Source organism: Lepidochelys kempii, chromosome 16 (assembly GCF_965140265.1).
Source record: "Lepidochelys kempii isolate rLepKem1 chromosome 16, rLepKem1.hap2, whole genome shotgun sequence".
NCBI lineage: Eukaryota > Metazoa > Chordata > Testudines > Cheloniidae > Lepidochelys > Lepidochelys kempii.
The window spans coordinates 5,346,862-5,374,441 of record NC_133271.1 but is presented as its reverse complement, the minus strand read 5'-3'; the positions used below and the strand labels follow the sequence as shown (position 1 = coordinate 5,374,441).

The 27,580-nt window shown below is 46.2% G+C and overlaps 1 protein-coding gene across 13 annotated transcripts in view; it reads right to left on the bottom strand.

Annotated features, from left to right (window-relative positions):
• Positions 1 to 27,580, bottom strand: part of EXD3 (exonuclease 3'-5' domain containing 3) — a 616,706-nt gene that overhangs the window by 374,394 nt on the left and 214,732 nt on the right. For all 13 annotated transcript variants that reach the window (XM_073314578.1, XM_073314585.1, XM_073314573.1 and 10 more), the window contains 5 exons: positions 8,255 to 8,421; positions 4,173 to 4,314; positions 3,019 to 3,220; positions 2,298 to 2,407; positions 638 to 839 (listed from right to left, as the gene is read on the bottom strand). In XM_073314578.1, coding sequence (XP_073170679.1) covers positions 638 to 839; positions 2,298 to 2,407; positions 3,019 to 3,220; positions 4,173 to 4,314; positions 8,255 to 8,421 — 823 coding nt within the window. The remainder of the gene's footprint in view (positions 1 to 637; positions 840 to 2,297; positions 2,408 to 3,018; positions 3,221 to 4,172; positions 4,315 to 8,254; positions 8,422 to 27,580) is intronic.

The window sequence follows — 27,580 nt, the reverse complement described above, 5'->3', positions numbered from 1 at the left end:
TTGTGTGACAAAATCTCCTAGTCAGCTATGCAAATCTCAAACACTTTGACCTGAGTGGGAGTTGCCCCTGCTTACAGAAGGACTGAATTTAACACTGGGCTGGTACTGTTTTACCACTCCGTGGATTTCCGCTATCTCACTGTGACTCATCTCTGGATTTATACCTACAGTTCACATTGACCTGCCTGGACCAAGGCCCCTGTAGTATAGCTCCAAACGCCATCCATGCCCATTTTGAATTCAGTGCATCCTTGTGATATACAGGACATAATAGTGGTTTCCCAGAAAAGCTGTGTGCAGTGAAATGAAGCAGAAGGAAGTGGACTTTTTTTTCTTTTCAACTATTCAGAGGAGTTTCCATTGAGATTATATTTCATCAGAGTAATTTGACTGGTAAAGAAATTCTTTTATCAGAGAAACAATGATTCATTGGACAGCTTACGCTCCAGCCATTAAAACTAGGTCCATACAAGGACAAACAAAACATGTGCTGGCTTCTTTGAACAGGAACTAATCTGCAAAGCCATTTTCCCCTCTGCTAGTTAACATTTTTTCCACATCTACACATCTAATGAAATGCGGGCCCATGACAGAGCTGTCCATAGCACCTTGCTCTACAGTTACATGCTAACCAGACCTGCATAGAGGATTTGTTCCTCCCGCAGCGGCCGTTTCTCCCAGTTGGAGAGCTGCTCAGTTTTATTAAGAGGTTTCCCCAGGACATGCTGCACCAGCAGACTGAGCCCTCTTTCTGGCTGCCTGAACCTTCTGTCTCCACAGCTCTTCTCCTGTGACAGTACATCAACTTGAAGGCTGCTCTTCCTCCAGCATTTCTGTAACTGAAGGGGGAGAGAAAGATGCAAAATAAACAGATTTCAAAACAGATCCTGAAAATATCACATGTTGCAGTGGGGTGGAAAGAACAATCAAGGCATGTGGTCAGGAAGCAATCCTAATGTAATCACCTTTCACTTCAGTAAAGGTACACACAGCCCTGCTATCTCAGACAAGGGCTGGCATGGCAAACTGGATACCCGAACAGATATTGGATATTTGCTTGACAAACACACTCGTTGGAAGTGAACTTGGTTTCAAAGCCTGGAAGGGAAACAGCAGCCTAGTTTGACTGCATCATACCGGGAGCGCTTTTTTGAATTTTTTTATTTCATACTTTTTATTAAAGCAAAGTTACGATTGTACATTACCTATTACTTAGTCAGGACCAAGTTCATATTCAAAGAACCTGGCTAAAGATTCTGGCTTGCTGACTGTGGAGCCCTCTTCCTCTGAGTATGCTAAAAAGGGTGACCAAATTTCTCCTGGAGCATTTTCCTAAGATGTTAAGAAGTTGGGTCAGGGAGTGTCTCTTCTCACACGTTTACAGAGCATCCAGAGGAGATAGTCCCTGAGCCAACTGAGACCACTGGGCACTAACACAATACAAATAATAAAGAAATAATAACCACAGAACCCCAGCATCTTCCTCCCCATTTTGTTTTTTCTGAGCTAATGTGTTAAACAGAAAAGGTGCCCCAGGACTAGAGCAAACAATGACAATTCTGAAATGTCCCTCACTCAATCTGGATAGAACTAAGGCTGTGACTACCTGTGGACACTAGAGTTTCCCCAGCACTTCCTGAGTTATGACGACAACCCCAGGAGTTTGGCTAAATCCCAACCTACCTCCTTAAATTCCCCCTGCAGTTTCAAACAGATGCAATTTTTCATTTTCTTACTAAAATTACTGCATGCTGCTGCACAGCTACTGAGTTCTAACCTAAAGCCAGCTGCATTTCAGTAGCAGATGAGTGCAAATCCTGTACTGCACTGACTCTACAGCTCCATGCTCTTAATAAGGAGCTGTCTATTAAATCCATAACTACTCTATGGACACTACCAAATGTTAGAATAATGAAACTTTTATAATAAACTTTTATAAGTTTTATAAATTCTGCAAGAATTTGCTCATAGCAAGTATGAGTGTGATGGTTGTGTTCAAAAAGCCCCCCTTAGTGAATGGACCTCTGGCTCCATTTTAGTTCCTTTCATAAAGGCAAAGTGGAAAGCTATTAAAATACCCAGCCATGTCTTTTTAGCTAATCAAAACTGAATGCTTGTGTCTCTCTCTAAAGAATTACATCACCCCAGGAACTAGAGATGGAAAAGACCTATTAGGTCATCTAGTCATCTCCCTGCCAATATAGGATGCAGAAAGACAATGCTGTGAAATAATGACAGTTATCTTCCGGTACAGTCAAGAGAAGGCATTTTCCAAATCTTCAGATTCCCATTCTTACTTGTTTATCTACTGCAAGCAGGTCCACTATGCCTTGCACCTGCTTATTCATTTCTTTAAAAGCAGAGCACGTAGCAGCTAGGCTGTGCAGGTCTCCGGACATCCCATAACCTGCAGAGACAAAGCCTCAAATCACACAGATAGAAAAATGAGTTCTGGGAACTGGTGCATGGCAGGCTAACCTGAAAGCTCTGGGTTCTGGTTCCAGGTGTGCTAACCCAGAAAGATATCAGTTCTGGTATGGGGTGGGTTAACCCAGAGAGCTATGGGTTCTAGTAGCAGATGAGCTAACCCAGAGAGCTATGGGGTTCTGGTTCCATGAGGGCTCACTTGGAAAGCTCTGGGTTCTGGTACTGGGTGGACTAACCCAGGGAGTTGCGGGTTCTGGTATGGAGCAGGCTGACCCAGACAGATATTTGTTCTGATACCAGATGGGTTAACCCACAGACTTGTAGTTTCTGGTGTGGGGCAGGCAGTGGTGGAAGCTGTTCACCCTGCTGCCTGCCATGGCGGCCGTCTAATATAGAAGGCTCCCAAAGCAATAAGAGAAGAATGTTCTAAGAGCCTGTTCTAACTGGACTACATTACACCCTCCTGGGGAAGGCCCCATGTATAGAGGGCAGGGAAGATGAAGTTCCTGTTGTTCCTATGTATGTGAAGTAGTGAGAAAGGCTGACAGTTCCTGCAGTGGAAAGCAGAGCATAGGGGAAAGCTTAAGTTACCTAGTTTAATGATGGTTGGATCTGAGAAGAGGGTCTGGACAAAGTGAGAAAGCTCCTCCATCTCATCTGGCTTGAGGAGCTGCAACAAATCCAGGAGGAACACCTGCTCCTCGATAGCAATCTGCATCACCGAGACGCGTGGCTTTCCCACCACTCCAAATGACGGCCTCCACTCCATGTCGATGCCAACAACCTGGCCAGGCTGCAGCACATACAAAAGGCTTTCTTTACTCAGGGCTTCTCTACATGGGACATAGACTGAAACAGCAATTGTGGAATAGCTCCCTGGCTGGACACTCTACTCTGGACTAAGAGTGACTTTACTGCAGAATAATTACTGTTTTGGAAGTGCACTAATTATTGTGAATAAAGTGGATTTTATCCAGATTACAGTGTCCCATGAGAAGTTTTTCCTGGTAGCTTGGGGTGAGCAAGCTTTTTGGCCCAAGGGCCACATCTGGATATGGAAATTGTATGGTGGGCCATGAATACTCATGAAATTGGGGGTTGGGGTGCAGGAGGGGGTGAGCACTCTGGCTGGGGGTGTGGGCTGTGGGGTGGCACCAGAAATGAGGAGTTCAGTGTGCAGGAGGAGGCTCTGTGCTAGGGGAGGGGGTTGGGGTGTGGGTGATGGGGGGGATGAAGGCTCTGGCGGGGGTGCGAGCTCTGGGGTGGGGCCGGAAATGAGGAGATCAGTGTGCAGGAGCGGGGTCCTGGCTGGGGCAAAGGGTTGGGGTGCAGGAGAGGGATCAGGGCTGGGGCAGAGGGTTGGGGCATGGGAGGGGTTCAGGGGTGCAGGTTCTGGGTGGCACGCATGGAGTGGCCTCCAACCCTGCTCCCCAGCTGGAGCATGGGAGCAGGGCAAGCCCCAGACCCCGCTCCCCACTGGGAGCTTGAGGGCCGGATTAAACTGGCTGGAGGGCGGATGTGGCCCATGGGCTGTAGTTTGCCCGCCCCTGCGATAGCTTATTCCACAATAGCTATTCCAGTCAATCTCCAAGCCCACAGGCCTCAGAGATTTCCTACAGAAAGTGCCAGGCATGCTCCTGCTGCTCCTGGCATAGGCTGACATGTATTTGATGATGAAGGTCACAAATATTCCACCCCATGTTACATAATTGACACTAAAAAACCAACAACAGGGAGATGCTTACCTGCAGCACCTTCTCCCTCCACCTCAGTATCCCTTCCCATGTCTGCAGAAAGTGAATGTTCTCCCTGGGAATGGGGATCTGGTAATAACCCTCCTTCCTATCCTCTTCATAGTCATCCACTGTGCTCTCAGCATCTTCTACCCTGCACAAAACAAGAGCCAGCAACTTTTAACAGGGCCACCCTAAGATTTCAGGGCCCAAGAGACATCAGAAAGTCCTAGAACCCCTCTCCTCACATCCCAGTCACCTCCTCTCACTCGATCTCTCTTCTCTCTCCACTTTCTCTGACCCTTTCCTTATTCTACTCTTTCTTTCTGTTCCTTTCAGCCTTGACTCACCTTCTCTCCCTCATCCCCTGCCCCTAAAATCACCAAAAAACATCAGTGTATGTGAGACAGAGATGGAAGCTTGGAGCACAAGTCCATTCCATCAATAACACATACACATTGGAAGTAGCCTCCGGACTAGAAAAGCCTCTCAAACCCAGACTTCTCATCATGCATTACTCACACTCCATTCTCTTTCCCAGAACTGATGTGACCTTAAAGCCAGCAAGTGAGCTCTGACTTTGAAATTAGCACATTGTAAGGACTCGACTTCCAGCCCCTCACCATGAACCCAGGAACCCACTAGCTGGCATGGCCCCATGCACAGGCTGGCTCTGACCTGCTTAGGGCCCAAACCAGAACTTCGGTTTTCTCATTAGACAGGAACAGGCAGAGAATCACAGGCTGCCCCACCTACAGCAGGATTTCCACCACCTAGGGGCCATTGCCTCTGGCTCAAGAGGCCTCCTCTTCCATTGAGCTTAGAGTGGGATGGCTCATAAAGGGTTCACTGACCTCTCCTTCCTATGCCAGTTTCCCCCAGCCCTTTCCCTGTACAGCATCTACACCTGTTATTCCCTCTGTTCTATGGAGCTGGACAGACAAAAACCCCTAGAAGGTTTTCACACTACTCCACCACCTCCCTGCACTTTGGGGTCTAGGTGCTAAGAACAGTGGTAAGCTGAACTCACACCCAGACTGAGATTCCCCACCTGTTTCACTCTCCTACACTAAGACTTCAGGCAGTGCCCCAGAGAGAGGTGCAATGCGAGTGCATTAACACCCTGGCACTGTTAGGGAGATGTCTGCAGAAATGGGGTTTGTGAGTTATCATGGATTTCCTAGAACAGAATCTTACACAGCACGAGTTGGTTCCCCATACAGCAGAGGCTCTTGCAATAGCTTTGTAAATGCTGTAATAGCTTTGTTCTTGTGAACCTTCCAGATGATGCAATCGAAGGAAAGAAAGAGTAAGAGAAAAACAACTATTTTGTACATATCATGAATTTCTGGCTAGTCTCTTTCCCACAGAGACTTTAAATGGTTTATTATTTGAGAAAATATTTACTAACCTTGTGTTTCAGGGACTGTGTGACTAATTTTGTAACATAGCAGCTTGGTGCTGTGCAAACATTCCCTCGCAGAGATGGTATGTGTGCACGCTGAAGTCAATATTTGTGTAAAATATTTAATGAAGGTGTGAAATCTCATCTCTCCCGGAATATTCTGATCTGCACAGCTCAAGAGGAGCATATGGTGGGACCAGCAGCAGAGGTGATGTCATCATTCATACTCTGATACCATCTCTTTCTCTTGCAGCGTGAACGCCCTCTGTGGGAACCTGCTGCTAGACTGTTTCAAGTGCTAAGAAAAGAGAAGTGGCTACATTTGGATCCAGGGCTCCATGGACTGCAAAGTACTTCACCATGATGGGTTAGGATTCTTATCCTAGGAAGATTGCGGTACAGAGGGCTTCACTTACCCATCCAAATAGACTGCGAATGGCGGAGCTGGCATATGCCATTGAGGTTACTGACATGTTGAGTTCTGATGTTGGTTTCCTGCCACGGTGCATGCCCGGAGTTTGTGGCTCTCTCGTAGGCATGGGCCCCGCCTGCCCGCTGTTTGGGGGCTTACCTTGCATGCAAAGAAAGGTCATGCGCTGCCAGTAAGGTACTGCCCCCTGCCAGGGGCAGTCTCCTGCAGGCCCAGATTTCAGTGTCTCCTGAGCATAGCTGCTGTGCTTCCCTTTCCACTGGGCTCTGTGCCCTTTGCTGGCTGGTGGTGAGGTGGGGGCAGGCTATCATGTGTCTCCCGTGGCAGAGGCTAGCGGCTGCAGGACTGATAACGCTATGCAGTCCATGAGTCCCCAAGTGCAAGGCTGCCATTGCACCCAGGCTACTCAGCAAGACAGCCCAGAGCTCTCCTGCTTTGTACTAAACATTCAGGGCCAGATCCTCTTCCTTGTGCAAAGTCCAAGTAAATGCACAGGCTGCTTGGGGGAAAGAATACCTCTGTCCTTGGCCCAGTGGGCTGGTAGAGCCAGCAGCAGCTTCTTGAGAGACCAGAGGACTGCAATAGCCTTGACTGAGGCTCTGCACACCTGCAGGAATCTGGCTGCTCCGATAATCTGGCTGGTGGGCAAGCATAGGAGCGTATGGATCCATGTGCCTCCTCTAGCTTGGCTCGTATCCAAAACACCTCCCCATGCTCTCATGGTTTAAGCCCCATGGAACACATTTTCACCGCAGATGGGAGTCGTGGACACCACTGCATGGACTCTCTGCATACTGCCTCCCTGCACAGCATAACCACACCAATTCTGCTATCTTTTATATCCTACGTGCTAGAGGGAATGGGCAGGTTGTGCCCCTCAGGTGGCGACATCACCAGTATCATGCAACTTCTGGATTCTTTAAACTTAGTGCTCCCACCCTAAGACCTGGCTACTAGATGTTTTGCTGTTAACTGCCTCTGTCTGAAATACCTCATGTACACTGCCTGAAATAAGGGGGTGGGGGAATATACCCTGAGACATGAGTCAGGAAGGAAAAGCAAGATTCAAGAAAGAAGCAAAAAGAGGAGGAACACCAGACTAAGCAGCTCCTCAGCAGTTCGCTCTCAGATATTTGCACATGGATTCTTCAGAAAGTGTGGTGGATTTAACTTTAAACTATGGATTTAACTGAACAGCTACTGGAGCTCAGACAATCATTTGGACAGAATGGCTAGGCAGCAGTTCTGCGGAAAAGGACCTAGGGGTGACAGTGGATGAGAAGCTGGATATGAGTCAGCAGTGTGCACTTGTTGCCAAGAAGGCCAATGGCATTTTGGGATGTATAAGTAGGGGCATAGCGAGCAGATCGAGGGACGTGATCGTTCCCCTCTATTCGACATTGGTGAGGTCTCATCTGGAGTACTGTGTCCAGTTTTGGGCCCCACACTACAAGAAGGATGTGGATAAATTGGAGAGAGTCCAGCGAAGGGCAACAAAAATGATTAGGGGTCTGGAACACATGACTTCTGAGGAGAGGCTGAGGGAGCTGGGATTGTTTAGCCTGCAGAAGAGAAGAATGAGGGGGGATTTGATAGCTGCTTTCAACTACCTGAAAGGGGGTTCCAAAGAGGATGGCTCTAGACTGTTCTCAATGGTAGCAGATGACAGAACGAGGAGTAATGGTCTCAAGTTGCAGTGGGGGAGGTTTAGGTTGGATATTAGGAAAAACTTTTTCACTAAGAGGGTGGTGAAACACTGGAATGCGTTACCTAGGGAGGTGGTAGAATCTCCTTCCTTAGAGGTTTTTAAGGTCAGGCTTGACAAAGCCCTGGCTGGGATGATTTAATTGGGAATTGGTCCTGCTTCAAGCAGGGGGTTGGACTAGATGACCTTCTGGGGTCCCTTCCAACCCTGATATTCTATGGTTTGCAGTGTGAGCTGTAGCCACGAAAGCTTATGCTCAAATAAATTTGTTAGTCTCTAAGGTGCCACAAGTCCTCCTTTTGTTTTTATCCAAATGCAGCCTCTCTCTCTGCAGGCTGGGATTTCCCTCTATGAACTCAGCAGTCCAGTTTACTCAAAGGTGGGCGGGGGGTAAGATTCTGTGTTGTGTCTCTAAGAAGTAAAGTACAGAACTCTCCTCCTGAGGGCACTTTAAGCCACTTTTGTCTCTCCCAAATCCAAGCTGCTCTGGGGGCCAGAGAGGCCACTGGCATAATTCATATATTTCTGAAGTCGGTATAATCCATGATATTTACCTCTCCTGGACCTTGAGTTTCTGAAGTTCATCGGCCACTCCGTAAGGCAGGGTCTCCTCAGGTAAGCTATAGCGGAGAGCCCACCTGGCTGCTGTGTTCAGATCACAGTAGCTGACTAGCAGTTGGATCAGCTGCTCTTGTAGCCATCGATTCTCCCCAACTGTGTTCTGCAAGGAAGCAAGAGTAACAAAATCTGTTGGTGCAAGTTCCATCTTCAGCGCAGGACTATACATTTCCAAGGACAGGGTGCCTGAAGTGAGGAACTCTTCAGGAACTGGCAGCCTGAATTGACAGAGGAGGGAGCAAGAACTGAGCATGTGCATGTCCTTCCCACTTTAGAAGTAACATTGTTTGAGCCCAGACTGCTTTGGCTTACTCTACAGGCCTACTCTTCTCCCATGCAGATGGATTGCTCCTGGGGACCATGTGACTAGGGCACTCCAGATCATCTGAAGACCATGGGCAGAGCAAAGAGAGGACACGTGCCAGCAGTGTACCGAAAGGACAATGCAACTCAGACTGTGTGATGATCAGCATGTCCAGTTCATCTCACATACTGACAAAATAAAACAGAGTCAGCTTAACAGTTGGCCAGACAGAGAGCAAAGGTCTCCAGAGTCTGTTAGCTGTTTGAAAGAGGATTGGATTAAGGCAATCTGGGCTGAGGCATACCATGACACAGGGCCCACAGTGGCCTTACCATGACACTTCCCCACTGGCAAAAGCATTGGGGGAGGCTCTCCTCCCCTCCCAGAGAGGAATAGCAGGATGGAGCTCTTCCCCCCACCTTGAAGCACCTGTGTAGGTGATTGGGCCTGCACTCTTCCCCTACAATACACAGAGGGTCCTGCTGGGAGGCGTCAGCAAAGCCTCTCCCAGAGCAAAGGGCCTTGGGGTTAAACCGAGATGAATGGGACAATTCACCCCTCTCAGGGCTATTGTTTCAGGCTGTCTGAAAACTCCGGCAAATGTCACTGCATCAGCTCCAAGTCTTCAAGCTTTTCTTCACAACCACCAGGTCTAGAAACCCACTTAACAAATGAAAATGGCAACTCTGTTGTAATCACATGACTTCAGGAGCTGAGGCCCTTATAGAGCCAATGCCTTATCCAACCCTGCTCATAAACATCCATTATCTGCTTGTGATAATTGCTAAGCTAAAGATGCTCTCAACATGCTAGCTGTATTTTAAAAATCCCTGTAACATTTCATTACAGTGATTCACAGCAAAAGGTGGAATACAAACCGCTTGTCTGTTACATAATGAATTTCAGTTTTGCATGTAGTAAATTAATTACTGAATTAAACGAGCATTGGCAAGGAACTGCCTATCTTCATAAACACTGAAAAGTTTATGGGCCCCTTTCTGCTCTCCACTAACCACAGCCAAAGTGATTACTTTGTTGTATATTAGGAAGTGTGCTCAATTTTGCCATTATTTCAAACTTTTCTATTGTTTCCTAACACAACTAGGTGCAAAATCCCCAGTGTGCCAGCTGTATCTGGGCTCCCACAGAGTTGCTATCTAAGCAATAGCCTCCATATGCCAGATGGTTAAAAGGATCAACTACGTACTAAGGCATATGTGAGCAATGCATTGCCAAGGGAATCCTGCTGCAGACTGGCAGCACCTCTTGATGCTTCAGAACAAGACTGGGCATATGCAACAAAAAGGGAACAGTTCAAGTTAGGACCACTGTGTCACCTTGCACTTGCTCTGCAGGAGCCATAGCCTTCCTCGGGATGTGGCATTTGGCTTCCAGCATCAGTACCACAGAGACAAAAAGGAGTCCGATGGCACCTTAAAGCCAAACAGATTTATTTAGGCATAAGCTTTTGTGGGTAAAAAACCCACTTCTTCAGATGCATGGAGTGAAAATTACAGATACAGGCATAAATACACTGGCACATGAAGAGAAGGGAGTTACCTTACAAGTGGAAAAGGAGTACTTGTGGCACCTTAGAGACTAACCAATTTATTGGAGCATGAGCTTTCGTGAGCTACAGCTCACTTCATTGGATGCATACTGTGGAAACTGCAGAAGACATTATATACACACAGAGACCATGAAACAATACCTCCTCCCACCCCACTCTCCTGCTGGTAATAGCTTATCTAAAGTGATCATCAAGTTGGGCCATTTCCAGCACAAATCCAGGTTTTCTCACCCTCTGCCCCCCCCCCCCCCCCACACACACACAAACTCATTCTCCTGCTGGTAATAGCCCATCCAAAGTGACCACTCTCTTTAAAATGTGTATGATAATCAAGGTGGGCCATTTCCAGCACAATTCCAGGTTTTCTCACCCCCGCCCCCACAAACTCACTCTCCTGCTGGCAATAGCTCATCCAAACTGACCACTCTCCCTACAATCTGCATGATAATCAAGGTGGGCCATTTCCAGCATAAATCCAAGTTTAACCAGAACGTCGGGGGGGGGGGGAAGGGGGGTAGAAAAAAACAAGGGGAAATAGGCTACCTTGCATAATGACTTAGCCACTCCCAGTCTCTATTTAAGCCTAAATTAATAGTATCCAATTTGCAAATGAATTCCAATTCAGCAGTTTCTCGCTGGAGTCTGGATTTGAAGTTTTTTTGGAGAACACTTCAATCTCTCTGGTCACGCAATCACAGACATGAAGGTCGCTATCTTACAACAAAAAAACTTAAAATCCAGACTCCAGCGAGAAACTGCTGAATTGGAATTCATTTGCAAATTGGATACTATTAATTTAGGCTTAAATAGAGACGGGGAGTGGCTAAGTCATTATGCAAGGTAGCCTATTTCCCCTTGTTTTTTCCTACCCCACCCCCCCAGACGTTCTGGTTAAATTTGGATTTAAACTTGGAGAGTGGTCAGTTTGGATGAGCTATTGCCAGTAGGAGAGTGAGTTTGTGTGTGTCCGGGAAAAGGGGGGGGGGGTGAGAAAGCCTGGATTTGTGCTGGACATGGCCCACCTTGATTACCATGCACATTGTAGGGAGAGTGGTCACTTTGGATGAGCTATTACCAACAGGAGAGTGAGTTTGTGTGTGTATGGGGGTGGGGGGGGCGGAGGGTGAGAAAACCTGGATTTGTGCTGGAAATGGCCCAACTTGATGATCACTTTAGATAAGCTATTACCAGCAGGAGGGTGGGGTGGGAGGAGGTATTGTTTCATGGTCTCTGTGTATATAATGTCTTCTGCAGTTTCCACGGTATGCATCCGATGAAGTGAGCTGTAGCTCACGAAAGCTCATGCTCAAATAAAATGGTTAGTCTCTAAGGTGCCACAAGTACTCCTTTTCTTTTTGCGAATACAGACTAACACGGCTGTTACTCTGAAACCTTACAAGTGGAGAACCAGTATTGACAAGGCCAATTCAGTCAGGGTGGATGTGGTCCACCCCCAATAATTGATGAGGAGGTGTCAAAAATAAGAGAGGGAAAACTGCTTTTGTAGTGAGCCAGCCACTCTCAGGATTATCTGGCTATTTGGACTCTCTCCTCAGACCTTACGCTACCAGTGCTCCTAGCTATCTTTGAGACACCACCAACTTCCTGAGGAAACTACAATGCATTGGTGATCTTCCTTTCAACACCATCCATGGATGTAGAAGCTCTTTACACCAATATGCCACATGAGGATGGACTATAAGCGGTCAGAAACAGTATCCCTGATGAGGCCACGGCACACCTGGTGGCTGAGCTTTGTGACTTTGTCCTCACCCACAACCATTTCAGATTTGGGGACAACTTATACCTTCAAGTCAGCGGCACTGCTATGGGTACCCGCATGGCCCCACAGTATGCCAACATTTTTATGGAAGACTTTGAACAACGCTTTCTCAGCTCTCGTCCCCTAGCTCTTCTCCTCTACTTGCGCTGCATTTATGACATCCTCATTATATGGACCCACGGGAAGGAGGCCCTTGAAGAATTCCACCTGGATTTCAACAATTTCCACCCCACCATCAACCTCAGCCTGGACCAGTCCCCCCCAAGAGATCCACTTCCTGGACACTACAGTGCAAATAAATGATGGTCACATAAACACCACCCTATACCGGAAACCTACTGACCGCTATACTTACCTACATGCCTTCAGCTTCCATCCAGGACACATCACACGATCCATTGTCTACAGCCAAGCCGTAAGATACAACTGCATTTGTTCCAATCCCTCAGACAGAGACAAACACCTACAAGATCTTTATCAGGCATTCTTAAAACTACAATACCCACCTGGGATAGTGAGGACACAGACTGACAGAGCGAGACGGGTACCCAGAAGTCACCTACTACAGGACAGACCCAACAAGGAAAGTAACGGAACACCACTGGCCATCACGTACAGCCCCCAGCCAAAACCTCTCCAGCACATCATCAATGAGAGTATAAAAATATTGCTCGAGCATGTAGGAATGAAATCAGGAGGGCCAAATCACATCTGGAGCTGCAGCTAGCAAGAGATGTTAAGAGTAACAAGAAGGGTTTTTTCAGGTATGTTGGCAACAAGAAGAAAGCCAAGGAAAGTGTGGGCCCTTACTGAATGAGGGAGGCAACCTAGTGACAGAAGATGTGGAAAAAGCTAATGTACTCAATGCTTTTTTTGTCTCTGTCTTCACGAACAAGGTCAGCTCCCAGACTGCTGCGCTGGGCATCACAGCATGGGGAGTAGGTGGCCAGCCCTCTGTGGAGAAAGAGCTGGTTAGGGACTATTTAGAAAAGCTGGACACGTTGCATCTGAGAGTGCTAAAGGAATTGGCGGCTGTGATTGCAGAGCCATTGGCCATTATCTTTGAAAACTCGTGGCGAACGGGGAAAGTCCCGGATGACTGGAAAAAGACTAATGTAGTGCCCATCTTTAAAAAAGGGAAGAAGGAGGATCCTGGGAACTACAGACCAGTCAGTCTCACCTCAGTCCCCAGAAAAATCATGGAGTAGGTCCTCAAGGAATCAATCCTGAAGCACTTACATGAGAGGAAAGTGATCAGGAACAGTCAGCATGGATTCACCAAGGGAAGGTCATGCCTGACTAATCTAATCGCCTTCTATGATGAGATTACTGGTTCTGTGGATGAAGGGAAAGCAGTGGATGTATTGTTTCTTGACTTTAGCAAAGCTTTTGACACGGTCTCCCACAGTATTCTTGTCAGCAAGTTAAAGAAGTATGGGCTGGATGAATGCACTATAAGGTGGGTAGAAAGTTGGCTAGATTGTCGGGCTCAACGGGTAGTGATCAATGGCTCCATGTCTAGTTGGCAGCCGGTATCAAGTGGAGTGCCCCAAGGACCAGTCCTCGGGCCGGTTTTGTTCAATATCTTCATAAATGATCTGGAGGATGGTGTGGATTGCACTCTCAGCAAATTTGCGGATGATACTAAACTAGGAGGAGTGGTAGATACGCTGGAGGGCAGGGATAGGATACAGAGGGCCCTAGACAAATTGGAGGATTGGGCCAAAAGAAATCTGATGAGCTTCAACAAGGATAAATGCAGGGTCCTGCACTTAGGACGGAAGAACCCAACGCACCGCTACAGACTAGAGACCGAATGGCTAGGCAGCAGTTCTACGGAAAAGGACCTAGGGGTGACAGTGGACGAGAATCTGGATATGAGTCAACAGTGTGCCCTTGTTGCCAAGAAGGCCAATGGCATTTTGGGATGTATAAGTAGGGGCATAGTGAGCAGATCGAGGGATGTGATCGTTCCCCTCTATTCGACATTGGTGAGGCCTGATCTGGGGTACTGTGTTCCGTTTTGGGCCCCGCACTACAAGAAGGATGTAGATAAGTTGGAGAGAGTCCAGCGTAGGGCAACAAAATGATTAGGGGTCTGTAACACATGACTTATGAGGAGAGGCTGAGGGAACTGGTATTGTTTAGTCTGCAGAAGAGAAGAATGAGGGGGGATTTGATAGCTGCTTTCAACTACCTGAGAGGTGGTTCCAAAGAGGATGGTTCTCGACTATTCTCAGTGGTAGAAGAGGACAGGACAAGGAGTAATGGTCTCAAGTTGCAGTGGGGGAGGTTTAGGTTGGATATTAGGAAAAACTTTTTCACTAGGAGGGTGGTGAAACACTGGAATGCGTTACCTAGGGAGGTGGTAGAATCTCCTTCCTTAGAAGTTTTTAAGGTCAGGCTTGACAAAGCCCTGGCTGGGATGATTTAATTGGGGATTGGTCCTGGTTTGAGCAGGGGGTTGGACTAGATGATCTCCTGAGGTCCCTTCCAACCCTGATATTCTATGATTCTATAATCTACAACATATGCTGGAAAATGATCCCTCACTCTCACAGACCTTGGGAGGCAGGTCAGTCCTCGCTTACAGACAGCCCCCCAACCTGAAGCAAATACTCACTACACACCACGCCATGGAAACACTAACCTAGGAACCAATCCCTGTAACAAACCCCGTTGCCTACTCTGTCCCCATATCTACTCTAGCAACACCATCAGAGGACCCAGCCACATCAGCCACACCATCAGGGGTTCATTCACCTGCACATCTTCTAATGTGATATATGCCATCATGTGCCAGCAATGCCCCTCTGCCATGTACATTGGCCAAACCGGACAGTCTCTATTTAAAAGGATAAATGGACACAAATCAGACATTAGGAATGGTAACATACAAAAGCCAGTAGGAGAAAACTTCAATCACTCTGGACATGCAATAACAGATTTAAAAGTTGCCATTCTTCAACAAAAAGCCTTCAAAAACAGACTTCAAAGAGAAACTGCAGAACTACAATTCATTTGCAAACTTAACACCATCAATTTGGGCTTGACTAGGGACTGGGAATGGCTGGCTCACTACAAAAGCAATTTTCCCTCTCTTGGTATTGATACCTCCTCATGAATTACTGGGCGTGGACCACATCCACCCTGAATGAACTGGCCTTGTCAACACTGGTTCTCCATTTGTAAGGTAACTCCCTTCTCTTCATGTGCCAGTATACTTATGCCTGTATCTGTAATTTTCACTCCATGCATCTGAAGAAGTGGGTTTTTTACCCATGAAAGCTTATGCCTAAATAAAGCTGTTAGTCTTTAAGGTGCCACCGGATTCCTCATTGTTTTTGTGGATACAGACCAACACAGCTACCCCTCTGATACTTAGTACCACAGAGAGAACATCAGTGGAATGGCATTCTTATTGTGAAAAGAACGAGGAGTACTTGTGGCACCTTAGAGACTAACAAATTTATTTGGGCATAAGCTTTCGTGGGGTAAAACTCACTTCATCAGATGCATGCCATGGAAAATACAGTAGGAAGATATACATTTATTTTGTGGGTTTTAGCCCACGAAAGCTTATGCCCAAATAAATTTGTTAGTCTCTAGGGTGCCACAAGTATTCCTCGTTCTTTTTGCTGATACAGACTAACACAGCTACCACTCTGAAACCTGATCCATATTGTGGTGACACTACATGCCTCTCTTCGTAACTGCAGACATGGTGGTTCTACTGAAGAACAAAAATACTGTACAAATGGCCATATTCTGCAGACCTGGTCAAAGTTTTGCCAGTATGCCTCTGTCAGTTACGAGTGTGAAAAGTGCCAAAATAGCTAAGCCAGCAAAAGCCCTAGTGTTTTGCCAATATAGCTTATTTTGTTCAGGGAACTGGTATAAGTTATACTGGCAAAAGAATTGTTTTGCCAATATACGCTGCACTTCCACTATAAGGGTTTCTTGGAATAGCTATACTGGCAAACCCTTTCCAGTGTAGACAAGGCCACAGAAGCTAAATGTACAGATATGCATTTTTTAAGAAAGCGCCATGTTCCTTCTGCACATTCACCAAAGATCCCTGCCCAGTAGCACAGCTGCACCTAAACTGTATTTGCAGGGTTGGAATTCATTCCCAGGGATTCTCTGCACCTTGCTTTTTCACCCAGGACGTGTGCAAACAAAGCCTGAACCCGTGGAATGCTGCTGGGGCCATCGGGCCTCATTCTTGAGATTCTTTGAGCAAGGAAAAGGTGAGACATTGTCTTCAAAACAGACAGTCCTGCTTCAGATCAGGAAATAAATCTGCTGATGGCCCAAAGTCAGAAAGGGAAAAAGAAAAACACAGAGATGCAAAGAAGATAGTGATTGGGAAAAAAGAAGAGGAGGAATCATGTTTGCAGGTGGCAAATGTGTTAGGACAGATAGCTGCATGAAGCCAACTTCATTGTAAGTATCACTGGCTAAACTCGTGTTGCATTTCCGTGGCTCTGCCAAATGGTGAAGCATTTTTTTTCTCATGACAGCATCATTATTTTCAACCCTGTTGCTAAGGTAAAGGCGAGACATCCAGGAGGAGACAGAAGTGAGACAGGTGTAAGAGGAGATGGGGAGATCAGCAGGCAAGGAAAGTCAGTGTCTATATCCTGGGGTAAAAGGAGGAGAGGTTATTAGAGGGGAAAGTGATGGAGGAGGAGGAGGTGGGAGATTACAGCAGGTTTTGCAGTCTTCTCTTTGAAATGTCTGCATATTTCTGCACAGAAAGGAGGAGGGCAGGATCTTGGAGAGGGGAAAAATAGATAATGGGGATCATAGGAGCTGTACTCCTCATGGCTGGAGAAGCAGAGCTGCTTGGCAAGAGATAGGGGTGACCATTGATCAAAAGGGAGAGAATAATCCTCTAATGATCATGCACATGGGAAACAAATCTGAATAAAACTGGAAAGAGCAGCAACGAACCTGACAGGACTAGCCTTCACATGGGCCAGTTCCGGAACCCACTGAAGTAATGGGAGTCTTTCCATGGACCAGCATGGCTATTGGATCTGGCTCCTATTCACTACACGGAAGACCGATCCTGTCATAAAGCGATTATTTCTGTGGCCTCATATCCATGACTTTTTCTGATTTAGCTATTTGTCATAACTCATTTCCCCCTCCACACCTTCCCTACTAAGCATGCCAGTCTGGATGCTTTGTCCATCTCCTATCTCTGTGCCTTCTTCTATGGCACCTTATGCAATGTGGCCTTGCTTCAGGAAAGCACTGAAGTATGTTTTTCAGCGCTTTCCCGAATTAGGCTCTGAATCTCTTCCCTGTCCCAGTGTGCCAAGACCCTTCCTTATTCTCATTCAAAGTCCCTCCTGAACACTCAGTTCTTTTGCAATGAATTAATAACACAGTAAGACTACAAAGTCAGTCCTTCCTCTGGGTTTCCAGCATCTGTCCTGTCATCTCTCTGTCCGACTTCCACAAAGTAACTCTTTGGACCAGGGACTGCCTTTACTTTGCACACAGTCAGTACTTAATAGATAAATATTATTGTTTCAGTGATTTCCATCTGGGAGGGACGATGGGTTTTTTTGAACTGTAACAGAATTAATCTTTTAGCCACAACAGTGGCTTTTGAGAAAAGTTAAATTTCCTCAGAGATATTACATTCTGAATCTGCGTGAAATGGAAAACAGCTTCGGTCAACAGAAAAAAATGCATTTGCTGCAAAACTAACTATTCCATAGAGGGCAAAGGCTTGCAAACGAACAACTTAGCAGGAGGCTATAATGGGGGTGTCTTGTCCCCAGAATGGCATGTGAACTGATGGAGATGGGAACATACCTCCTGGATGACATTTGCCATTACACAAATATTTCAGTTTCTGTAAATGAAAACTTTTGAAGAGAAAATAGGTATTTTCCCATGGGTCCATTAGCAAACCAGACTACAATGGATCTGTTCTGATTAACGTCAACAACGACCTGCTCCACTGTTCCTCCGAGCAAGAGAAAATTATACATCAGCAAGGCGTGTTTACATCCCTTTCAGATTCCTAGACATATCGTCCTACCCTTAATCCACAGCCACACACACAAATTCCCTAAACCACCATTATGAGTCACATACTTGCAAAATCTCACTGTCACAAATGAGGCCAATAAGCGCTCCATAGTACAGCAGGAATTGATGACATCACTGTATGGCACAGTCATTTCAGAAACAATTGCAAGAGTAATCTAGTTACAGTGGCACCACTGCCCCTCAGAAGGATCCCGGGGGTAAACTGAAGAAGCATGCAGTATCATTCATTCAGGTTAGTCTCCCTAACTTTCACAATTCTGCTTTGGGGAGCGATGGGAAGGGAGCAGGAATACTGGCTGCAGCATTCTCTCTCTGCAGGACATTTGCTGCTGAGGGTAGCCTTCACACAGGCCTTTGGGATGAGTGTTGGGACATACCTTGCTGCTGGAAATAGGAACAGCAGCCTGAACCTCCCAGCTCAACCAGAATTCCACATATTCAAAACACTTTGTAATAAAACTGAGGAATCCTCATAACCCCTCTGTGAGGCAGGTCCATCATCATTAGTATCATTATTTCACAAAGGGGGAAACGAAGGTGGAAAAGTCATTTGCTCAAAGCCTCTCAAGGAGCCATCAGCAAAGCCACCATTAGAACTCAGGAGCATCTACTTCCCTAGTCTGTGCCTGTTAGACCTCACCTGGAGGACTGTGTCCAGTTTTGGTCACCAATAGACAAAAAGGATATAGGAAAACTGGAGAGCATCCAGATGCAAGCAACATCAGAGGGATGGAATGCAAGCCATTCGAGCAAAGGCTGAAGCACCTGGGTATGTTTAGTTTGGAGAAGAGGAGATTAAGGGGAGACATGAGAGTGGTCTTCAAATAATTGACAGGCTGCCAGAAAAAAGATGGAGAAAAGTTATTCTCTCTTGCCACAGAGGGCAGGACAAGAGGCACTGGGTTCAAACTACAGCACAGCAGATTTAGATAAAATCTCAGCAAAAACTTCCTGTCAGAACAGTAGGACAATGGCACAGATGCCAAGGGAGGTTGTGGAAGCTCCTTCACTGGAAGCTCTTTCAAAAGGAGGCTGGAGAGCCATCTGTCTTGGATGTTTTAGACACAACAAATCCTGCATCTCAGCAGGAGGTTAGACTAGATGACCCTTGTGGCCCCTTCTAAGCCTACGATTCCTCCAGACTACACCGCCTCCCTAGCTGTACTTTCCTCCAGACCAAGCCCCTCAAACAGCAGATCACACCCTTAGGGGACGTGTGAGATGGTTCATTAGCCAGCCCTCCAGTGTCACCAGAATAGTCAGCAGAGAACTTGTCCGCCTGCTTGTGTGTTAGGGAATAAGGTTCCCAGCATCACCTCCCTCCCCAGAGCCAGCACACTACCCAGGAGAGGGTAGGAGTTACCTCTACAAGAGCAAAAGTGCTTACAAAGACTAACAGACTGCTCCATTATTAAATGAACCAGATTTCAAAGGGATCATACAGCTTCCAGAGCCCACCTTCCACACTTTCTCAGATCAGTTACGAAATGATGAGGCCAAGAATCACTATACTTATCTCAGCCATGGGTCCTGCATCTTCCACCAGCAGCCGGACTTCAACAATATCCACTGACAAATTCAGGAGCCCTTTCAAACAGGGATCTCAAATACCAAAGATAAAAGAATCTGCCCTGACATCCTTGTAATACATGGCAAAGAACCGTAGAATTTAGGAGACATTTAAGCTACAACATTCAACTGACAATATTTCAAATAAGCAACATGTTCTCACCCTTACCACTATCGCAACAGAAACATCTGTAAATTCTCAGGTATAAGTAATTCAAAAACTATTCCATTTGTTAAGCCAAAGAAGTTAATTTTGTGCTTCTTGTATTGTTTCTAAGATCCACCGCCTTTTGGCACAAGCCCCCGCCACCCCCTGCAGACCAAACTCCCTTCATTCTTAGCATTAGGAGTCAGCGTTTGGTAGTGCAGGCACAGCATGCTGAAGAATCAGAGGGGGCAGTGCAGAGTGGGGAAGAAAATTGGCAGCATGTGATGTCCAGAAGAAGAAAGAGGAGAACTCATGTACCCACAATGCAGATAGAGGTAAGAAACCATTTTCAGGCTCTTTGCACGGGTACCATGGTGGAGGATGGTTTGGAAGAGCCAACTGAGGGAAGGGATCAGAAGGAGACCCCATCGACTGGAAGGCATGGGATGCATTGCCCTAGGGATGGGGGTTCCACGACCACTCCCAACAGGAGGAGGTGGGTGGTGGTGGTCGGGGATTTTCTCCTAAGGGGGACAGAGCCATCCATCTGCCACCCAGACCGGGAAACTCGAGACGTGCGCTGCTTGCCTGGAGCTAGAACTCAGGATGTGACAGAGTGTCTCCTGAGACTAATCAAGCCACTGGACCACTACCCCTTCCTACTTCTCCAATTGGGCACCAATGATACTGTCAAGAATGACCGTGAGCAGGTCACTGCAGACTATGTGGCTCTGGGAAGAAGGATAAAGGAGTTTGAGGTGCAAGTCATGTTCTCATCCATTCTCCCTGTTGAAGGAAAAGACCCAGGTAGGGACCATCAAATTGTGGAGGTAAATGCCTAGTTGTGCAGGTGGTATCGGAGAGAGGGCTTTGCATTCTTCAACCATGGGATGTTGTTCCAGGAAGAAGGATTGCTCGGAGGAGATGGGATCCACCTAACTAAGAGAGGGAAGAGCATCTTCGTAGGCAGGCTTGCTAACCTAGTGAGGAGGGCTTTAAACTAGGTTTGCCAGGGGATGGAGACCTAAGCCCTGAGGTAAGTGGGGAAGTGGGATACCGTGAGGAAACACAAGGAGGAGGGTGCAACAGTGGAGGCCTCCTGATTCATACTGAGAAAGTAGGGCAATTGGCTAGTTATCTTAAGTGCCTGTAAACGAACACAAGAAGCCTGGGAAACAACCAGGAAAAAATGGAAGTCCTGACAAAGTCAAGAAACTGAGATGTGATTGGAATAACAGAGACTTGGTGGGGTAACTCACATGACTGGAGCACTGTCATGGATGGGTATAAACTGTTCAGGAAGGAAAGGCGGGGGAGAAAAGGTGGAGGAGTTGCACTGAATGCAAGAGAGCAGTATGATTGCTCAGAGCTCCGGTATGAATCTGTAGACAAGCCTATTGAGAGTCTTTGGGTTAAGTTTAGAAGCAAGACCAATAAGGGTGGTGTCGTGGTGGGCGTCTGCTATAGACCACGAGACCAGGATGATGAGGTAGACGAGGCTTTCTTTGGACAACTAACCTAAGTTTCCAGATCACAGGCCCCAGTTCTCATGGGGGACTTCAATCACCCTGGCATCTGCTAGGAGAGCAATACAACGGTGCACTGACAATCCAGGAAGAGTTTGGAGAGTGTTGGGGACAATTTCCTGGTGCGAGTGCTGGAGGAACCAACTAGGGGCAGAGCTCCTCTTGACCTGCTGCTCACAAACAGGGAAGAATTGGTAGGGGAAGTAGAAGTGAGTGGCAACCTGGGCAGCAGTGACCTTGAGATGGTCGTGTTCAGTATACTGACAAAAGGAAGAAAGGAGAGCAGCAGAATACTGACCCTGGACTTCAGAAAAGTAGACTTTGATTCCCTCAGGCAACTGATGGACAGGATCCCCTGGGAGGCTAATATGAGGAGGAAAGGAGTCCAGGAGACTCCAGGAGGAGGCTGTATTTTAAAGAAGCCTTATTGAGGGCGCAGGAACAAACCATCCTGATGTGCAGAAAGAATAGCAAATATGACAGGAGACCAGCTTGGCTTAACAGAGAAATCTTCGGTGAGCTTAAACTCAAAAAAGGAAGCTAAAAGAAGTGGACACTCGGACAGATGACTAGGGATGAGTATAAAAATATTGCTTGAGCATGCAGGGGTGTTATCAGCAAGGCCAAAGCACAACTGGAGTTGCAGCTAGCAAGGGATGCGAAGGGTAACAAGAAGGGTTTCTACAGGTATGTTAGCAACAAGAAGGTGGCCAGGGAAAGCGTGGGATGCTTACTGAATGGGGGAGGCAACCTAGTGACAGATGATGTGGAAAAAGCTGAAGTACTCCATGCTTTTGTTTTTGCCTCAGTCTTCACAGACAAGGTCAGCTCCCAGCCTGCTGCACTGGGCAGCACAGTATGGGGAAGAGGTGAGCAGCCCTCAGTTGTGACAGAACAGGCTAAGGACTCTTTAGAAAAGCTGGACATGCACAAATTCTTGGGGCCGGATGCAATACATCCAAGGGTGCTGAGGGAGCTGGGTGATGTGACTGCAGAGCCATTGGCCATTATCTTTCAAAACTCATGGCGGTTGGGGGAGGTCCTGGAATATTGGAAAAAGGCATAGTGTCCACCCTTAAAAAAGAGAAGAAGGAGAATCCAGGGAATTACAGACAGGTCAGCCTCACCTCAGTCCCTGGAAAAATCATGGAGCAGGTCCTCAAGGAAACCATTTTGAAGTACTTGGAGGAGAGGAAGGTGATCAGGAACATTCAACATGGATTCACCAAGGGAAGTCACGCCTGACCAACCTGATTGCCTTCTATGATGAAATAACTGATTCTGTGGATATGGGGAAAGTGGTGGACATGATATATCTTGACTTTAGAAAAGCTTTTGATACGGTCTCCCACGGTATTCTTGCCAGCAAGTTAAAGAAGTATGGATTGGATGAATGGACTATAAGGTGGATAAAAAGCTGGCTAGATCGTCAGGCTCAACAGGTAGTGATCAACAGCTCGATGTCTAGTTGGTAGCCGGTATCAAGCAGAGTGCCCCAGGGGCCAGTCCTGGGACCAGTTTTGTTCAACTTCTTCATTAATGATCTGGATGATGGGATGGATTGAACCCTCAGCAAGTTCGCAGATGACATTAAGCTGGGGGCAGAGGTAGATACGCTGAAGGGTAGGGATAGGGTCCAGCGTGACCTAGACAAATTTGGGCCAAAAGAAATCCGATGAGGTTCAACAAGGTCAAGTGCAGAGTCCTGCACTTAAGACGGAAGAATCCCATGCACTGCTACAGGCTGGGGACCAACTGGCTAAGTGGCACTTCTGCAGAATAGGATTACAGTGGACAAGAATCTGGATATGAGTCAACAGCGTGCCCTTGTTGCCAAGAAGGCTAACAGCAAATTGGGCTGCATTAGTAGAAGCACTGCCAGCAGATCAAGGGAAGTGATTATTCCCCTCTATTTGGCACTGGTGAGGCCACATCTAGAGTATTGTGTCCAGTTTGGGGGCCCCCACTATGGAAAGGATGTGGACAAACTGAAAAGAGTCCAGCAGAGGGCAACGGAAATGATTAGGGGGCTGGGGCACATGACTTATGAGGAGAGGTGGAGGGAACTGGGCTTATTTAGTCTGCAGAAAAGAAGAGTGAGGGGGGGATTTGATAGCAGCCTTCAACTACCTGAAGCAGGGTTCCAAAGAGGATGAAACTCAGCTGTTCTCAGGGGTGGCAGATGAAAGAACAAGGAGCAATGGTCTCAAGTTGCAGTGCAGGAAGTCTAGGATGGATATTAGGAAAAACTATTTCACTAGGAGGGTGGTGAAGCACTGCAATGGGTTTCCAAGGGAGGTGGTGGAATCTCCATCCTTAGAGGTTTTTATGGCCCATCTTGACAAAGCCCTGGCTGGGATGATTTAGTTGGGGTTGGTCCTGATTTGAGCAGGGGGTTGGACTAGATGACCTCCTGAGGTCTCTCCCAACCCTAATCTTCTATGATTCTATGATTTATTCAGTCTTCTTCACTGGCTGCCTCTTACTTCAACTGGCCTCTGAGAGTTCAAGCTCATCCTTGCAAGATTCTGCTTTGGGTCATTCTTGGTAGTGTATAGTATATGCTATTTGCGTAATTCTTTAGGCCCCTATTGTGTCTTTAATCCACATTCACCATGCCCATGGACATGAGCTGCATGTATGGGGTGAGGTCCAGCCCTTACTGATGGAAGATTCACCTAGCAAGACCTATCTTTTTTGCCTGATGAAAGAATGTGGAAGATGGACAACAGAACAGGTGTTCTTAAATTCATACGTGTATTAGGCAGCATGTTTGTTTCCTATTATCACTCTGGTTCCTCTTTCTTGCTTCATGTTATTTGGAGACTTAGCTATAGACGTTTTCCTTTTCAATAGTATGCTAATATGAGATCCTCACTGGATGACACCTTCTTTTCTGAAAATTCTTCAAAATGCTTAAATAAAATAATGAAGAGGAAAATACTTGCCCAGTAGCACTGACTCCCTCACTGGCAGGCTATGAAAAATAGAACCCTATATTAATGACCAAGACTTGGGTTATAACTTCTAATTTTTATTTCACCAGTCAAGGAGCTCACATGGCAACAAGCCAGAGCTACAAGAAGTATGTTTGTGGGATCTTTAGCAAATGGAAGGATCGGCAGTGGATTTTTTTTCTTTAATCTCTCTTGGTGCATTTAAACTCCTGGTGCTTTTTGTTCTGTTGAAGGAATGCTTAAGAGGGCAGACTGAATTAACTCTGAAATTCACACCCTGGCAAATTGGACTGATTTCCTAAATCCATAATTACAACATTCCTCAGAGACACACATTCTTTCAGAGCAAACAAGCAAAGATTAGTTTCCTGATTTTTGTTTTGTTTTGTTTTTTGCTTCTAAACAATCATCTGTTTATGTGGTTCTATTCTGGGCACCAAACTGGTGAAGTAATCTCGCCTAAAAGTATAATAGAGCCAAGCTATCAACTGAAAATAGCCCAAACTCCTCTGTGAAATGCATAAGATTTGTACAGTCCCTTCACAATCCAGTGTATTTCTTGCAGAAGCACTCAGATAGATAGTGATCCATTACAGGGCTATGAAATAATCCAGGATGATTATTGGATGACTGGACTGTTTTACTGCTGGAGGAAACAGAATGCAGGGGAGAGGGATGTGTGTGTGTGTGTCTGTGTGTGTGTAAAATGTTGATAACATTGAGCAAATGTAGCTCTGATATCCGAGTGCCTCTTTTGGGCACATATAATACAGTTATAAAGGCCTAGATTGTAGCATCAACACCCTCCCCAAACTGGGGGGTAGGATAAGATATGTGCAGGGTGCCCCCAGAGCTTTGGGGAAATCATAGGCTTTAGCAGCCCCTGCTACACCTTTTTACAGTACAGCGAGCACTTCCTCTTTCCTTGGCATTAGCCAGTATGCAAGAGTGGGCAGCCCCATGGCCCCTCACCTCTGGTGTGCATCTCCCTGACTCCTTTGGGGAGTCTGGTACCACTGTGGCTCCTAGACTCCCATTGTCTTAGTGCAATGGGAGCACAAAGACTTGGGTTTTTCAGTCATCTTGTGGACTGCTGTGTTTTCATGGGTTAGGTGGAGTCCCGTTTAGATGAGTTGTACAGGTTACTATTTAGAATGCAGAGTCTTATACGCCAAAAATGGGGGATTATTATGTTTTTTTGCCTAGGAATTTTCATAAGAACATAAGAATGGCCAGACTGGGTCAGACCAAAGGTCCATCCAGCCCAGTGTCCTGTCTACCGACAGTAGCCAATGCCAAGTGTCCCAGAGGGAGTGAATCTAACAGGTAATGATCTAGTGATCTCTCTCCTGCCATCCATCTCCACCCTCTGGCAAACAGAGGCTAGGGATACCATTCCTTACCCATCCTGGCTAATAGGCATTCACAGACTTAACCTCCATGAATGTATCCAGTTCTCTTTTAAACCCTGTTATAGTCCTAGCCTTCACAACCTCCTCAGGCAAGGAGTTCCACAGGTTGACTGTGTGCTGAGTGAAGAAAAACTTTGTTTTATTTGTTTTAAACCTGCTGCCCATTAATTTCCTTTGGTGGCCCCTCGTTCTTAGATTATGGGAACAAGAAAATATAAGTTATAAGAAAATATCTTTTCCTTATTCACTTTCTCCACACCACTCATGATTTTATAAACCTCTATCATATCCCCCCTTAGTCTCCTCTTTTCCAAGATGAAAAGTCCTAGCCTCTTTAATCTCTCCTCATATGGGACCCATTCCAAACCCCTAATCATTTCAGTTGCCCTTTTCTGAACCTTCTCTAATGTCAGTATATCTTTTTTGAGATGAGGGGACCACATCTGTATGCAGTATTCAAGATGCGGGCGTACCATGGATTTATATAAGAGCAATAAGATATTCTCCGTCTTATTCTCTATCCCTTTTCAAATGATTCCTAACATCCTGTTTGCTTTTTTGACTGCTGCTGCACACTGCGTGGATGTCTTCAGAGAACTATCCACGATGACTCCAAGATCTTTCTCTTGGAGTCATTAGTTGTAGCTAAATTAGCCCCCATCATATTGTATGTATAACTGGGGTTATTTTTTCCAATGTGCATTACTTTACATTTATCCACATTACATTTCATTTGCTATTTTGTTGCCCAATCACTTAGTTTTGTGAGATCTTTTTGAAGTTCTTCACAGTTTGCTTTCGTCTTAACTATCTTGAGCAGTTTTGTATCATCTGCAAACTTTGCCACCTCACTGTTTACTCCTTTCTCCAGATCATTTATAAATAAGTTGAATAGGATTGGTCCTAGGTCTGACCTTTGGGGAACACCACTAGTTATCCCTCTCCATTCTGAAAATTTACCATTTATTCCTACCCTTTGTTCCCTGTCTTTTAACCAGTTCTCAATCCATGAAAGGATCTTCCCTCTTATCCCATGACAACTTAATTTACATAAGAGCCTTTGGTGAGGGACCTTGTCAAAGGCTTTCTGGAAATCTAAGTACACTACCTTTGTATCCTTGCAACAAAGCCCATTGCCAACTGTGTCCACATATCTATTCAGGGGACACCATCATAGGGCCTAATCACATCAGCCACACTATCAGAGGCTCGTTCACCTGCACATCTACCAATGTGATATATGCCATCATGTGCCAGCAATGCCCGTCTGCCATGTACATTGGCCAAATTGGACAGTCTCTACATAAAAGAATAAATGGACGCAAATCAGACGTCAAGAATTATAACATTCAAAAACCAGTCGGAGAATACGTCAATCTCTCTGGTCACTCGATTACAGACCTAGAAGTGGCAATATTTCAACAAAAAAACTTCAAAAACAGACTCCAACGAGAGACTGCTGAATTGGAATTAATTTGCAAACTGGATACAATTAACTTAGGCTTGAATAGAGACTGGGAGTGGATGGGTCATTACACAAAGTAAAACTATTTCCCCATGTTTATCCGCCTCTGCCTCCCCCCACCCCCCCCCCCTCCACTGTTCCTCAGACGTTCTTGTCAACTGCTGGAAATGGCCCACCTTGATTATCACTACAAAAAGTCGCCCCCCCCCCCCCCGGCCCCGTTCTCCTGCTGGTAATTGCTCACCTTAAGTGATCACTCTGGTTACAGTGTGTATGGTAATACCCACTGTTTCATGTTCTCTATGTATATAAATCTCCCCACTGTATTTTCCACTGAATGCATCCAATGAAGTGAGCTTTAGCTCACGAAAGCTTATGCTCAAATAAATTTGTTAGTCTCTAAGGTGCCACAAGTGCTCCTTTTCTTTTTAAGTACACTATGTCCACTGGATCCCC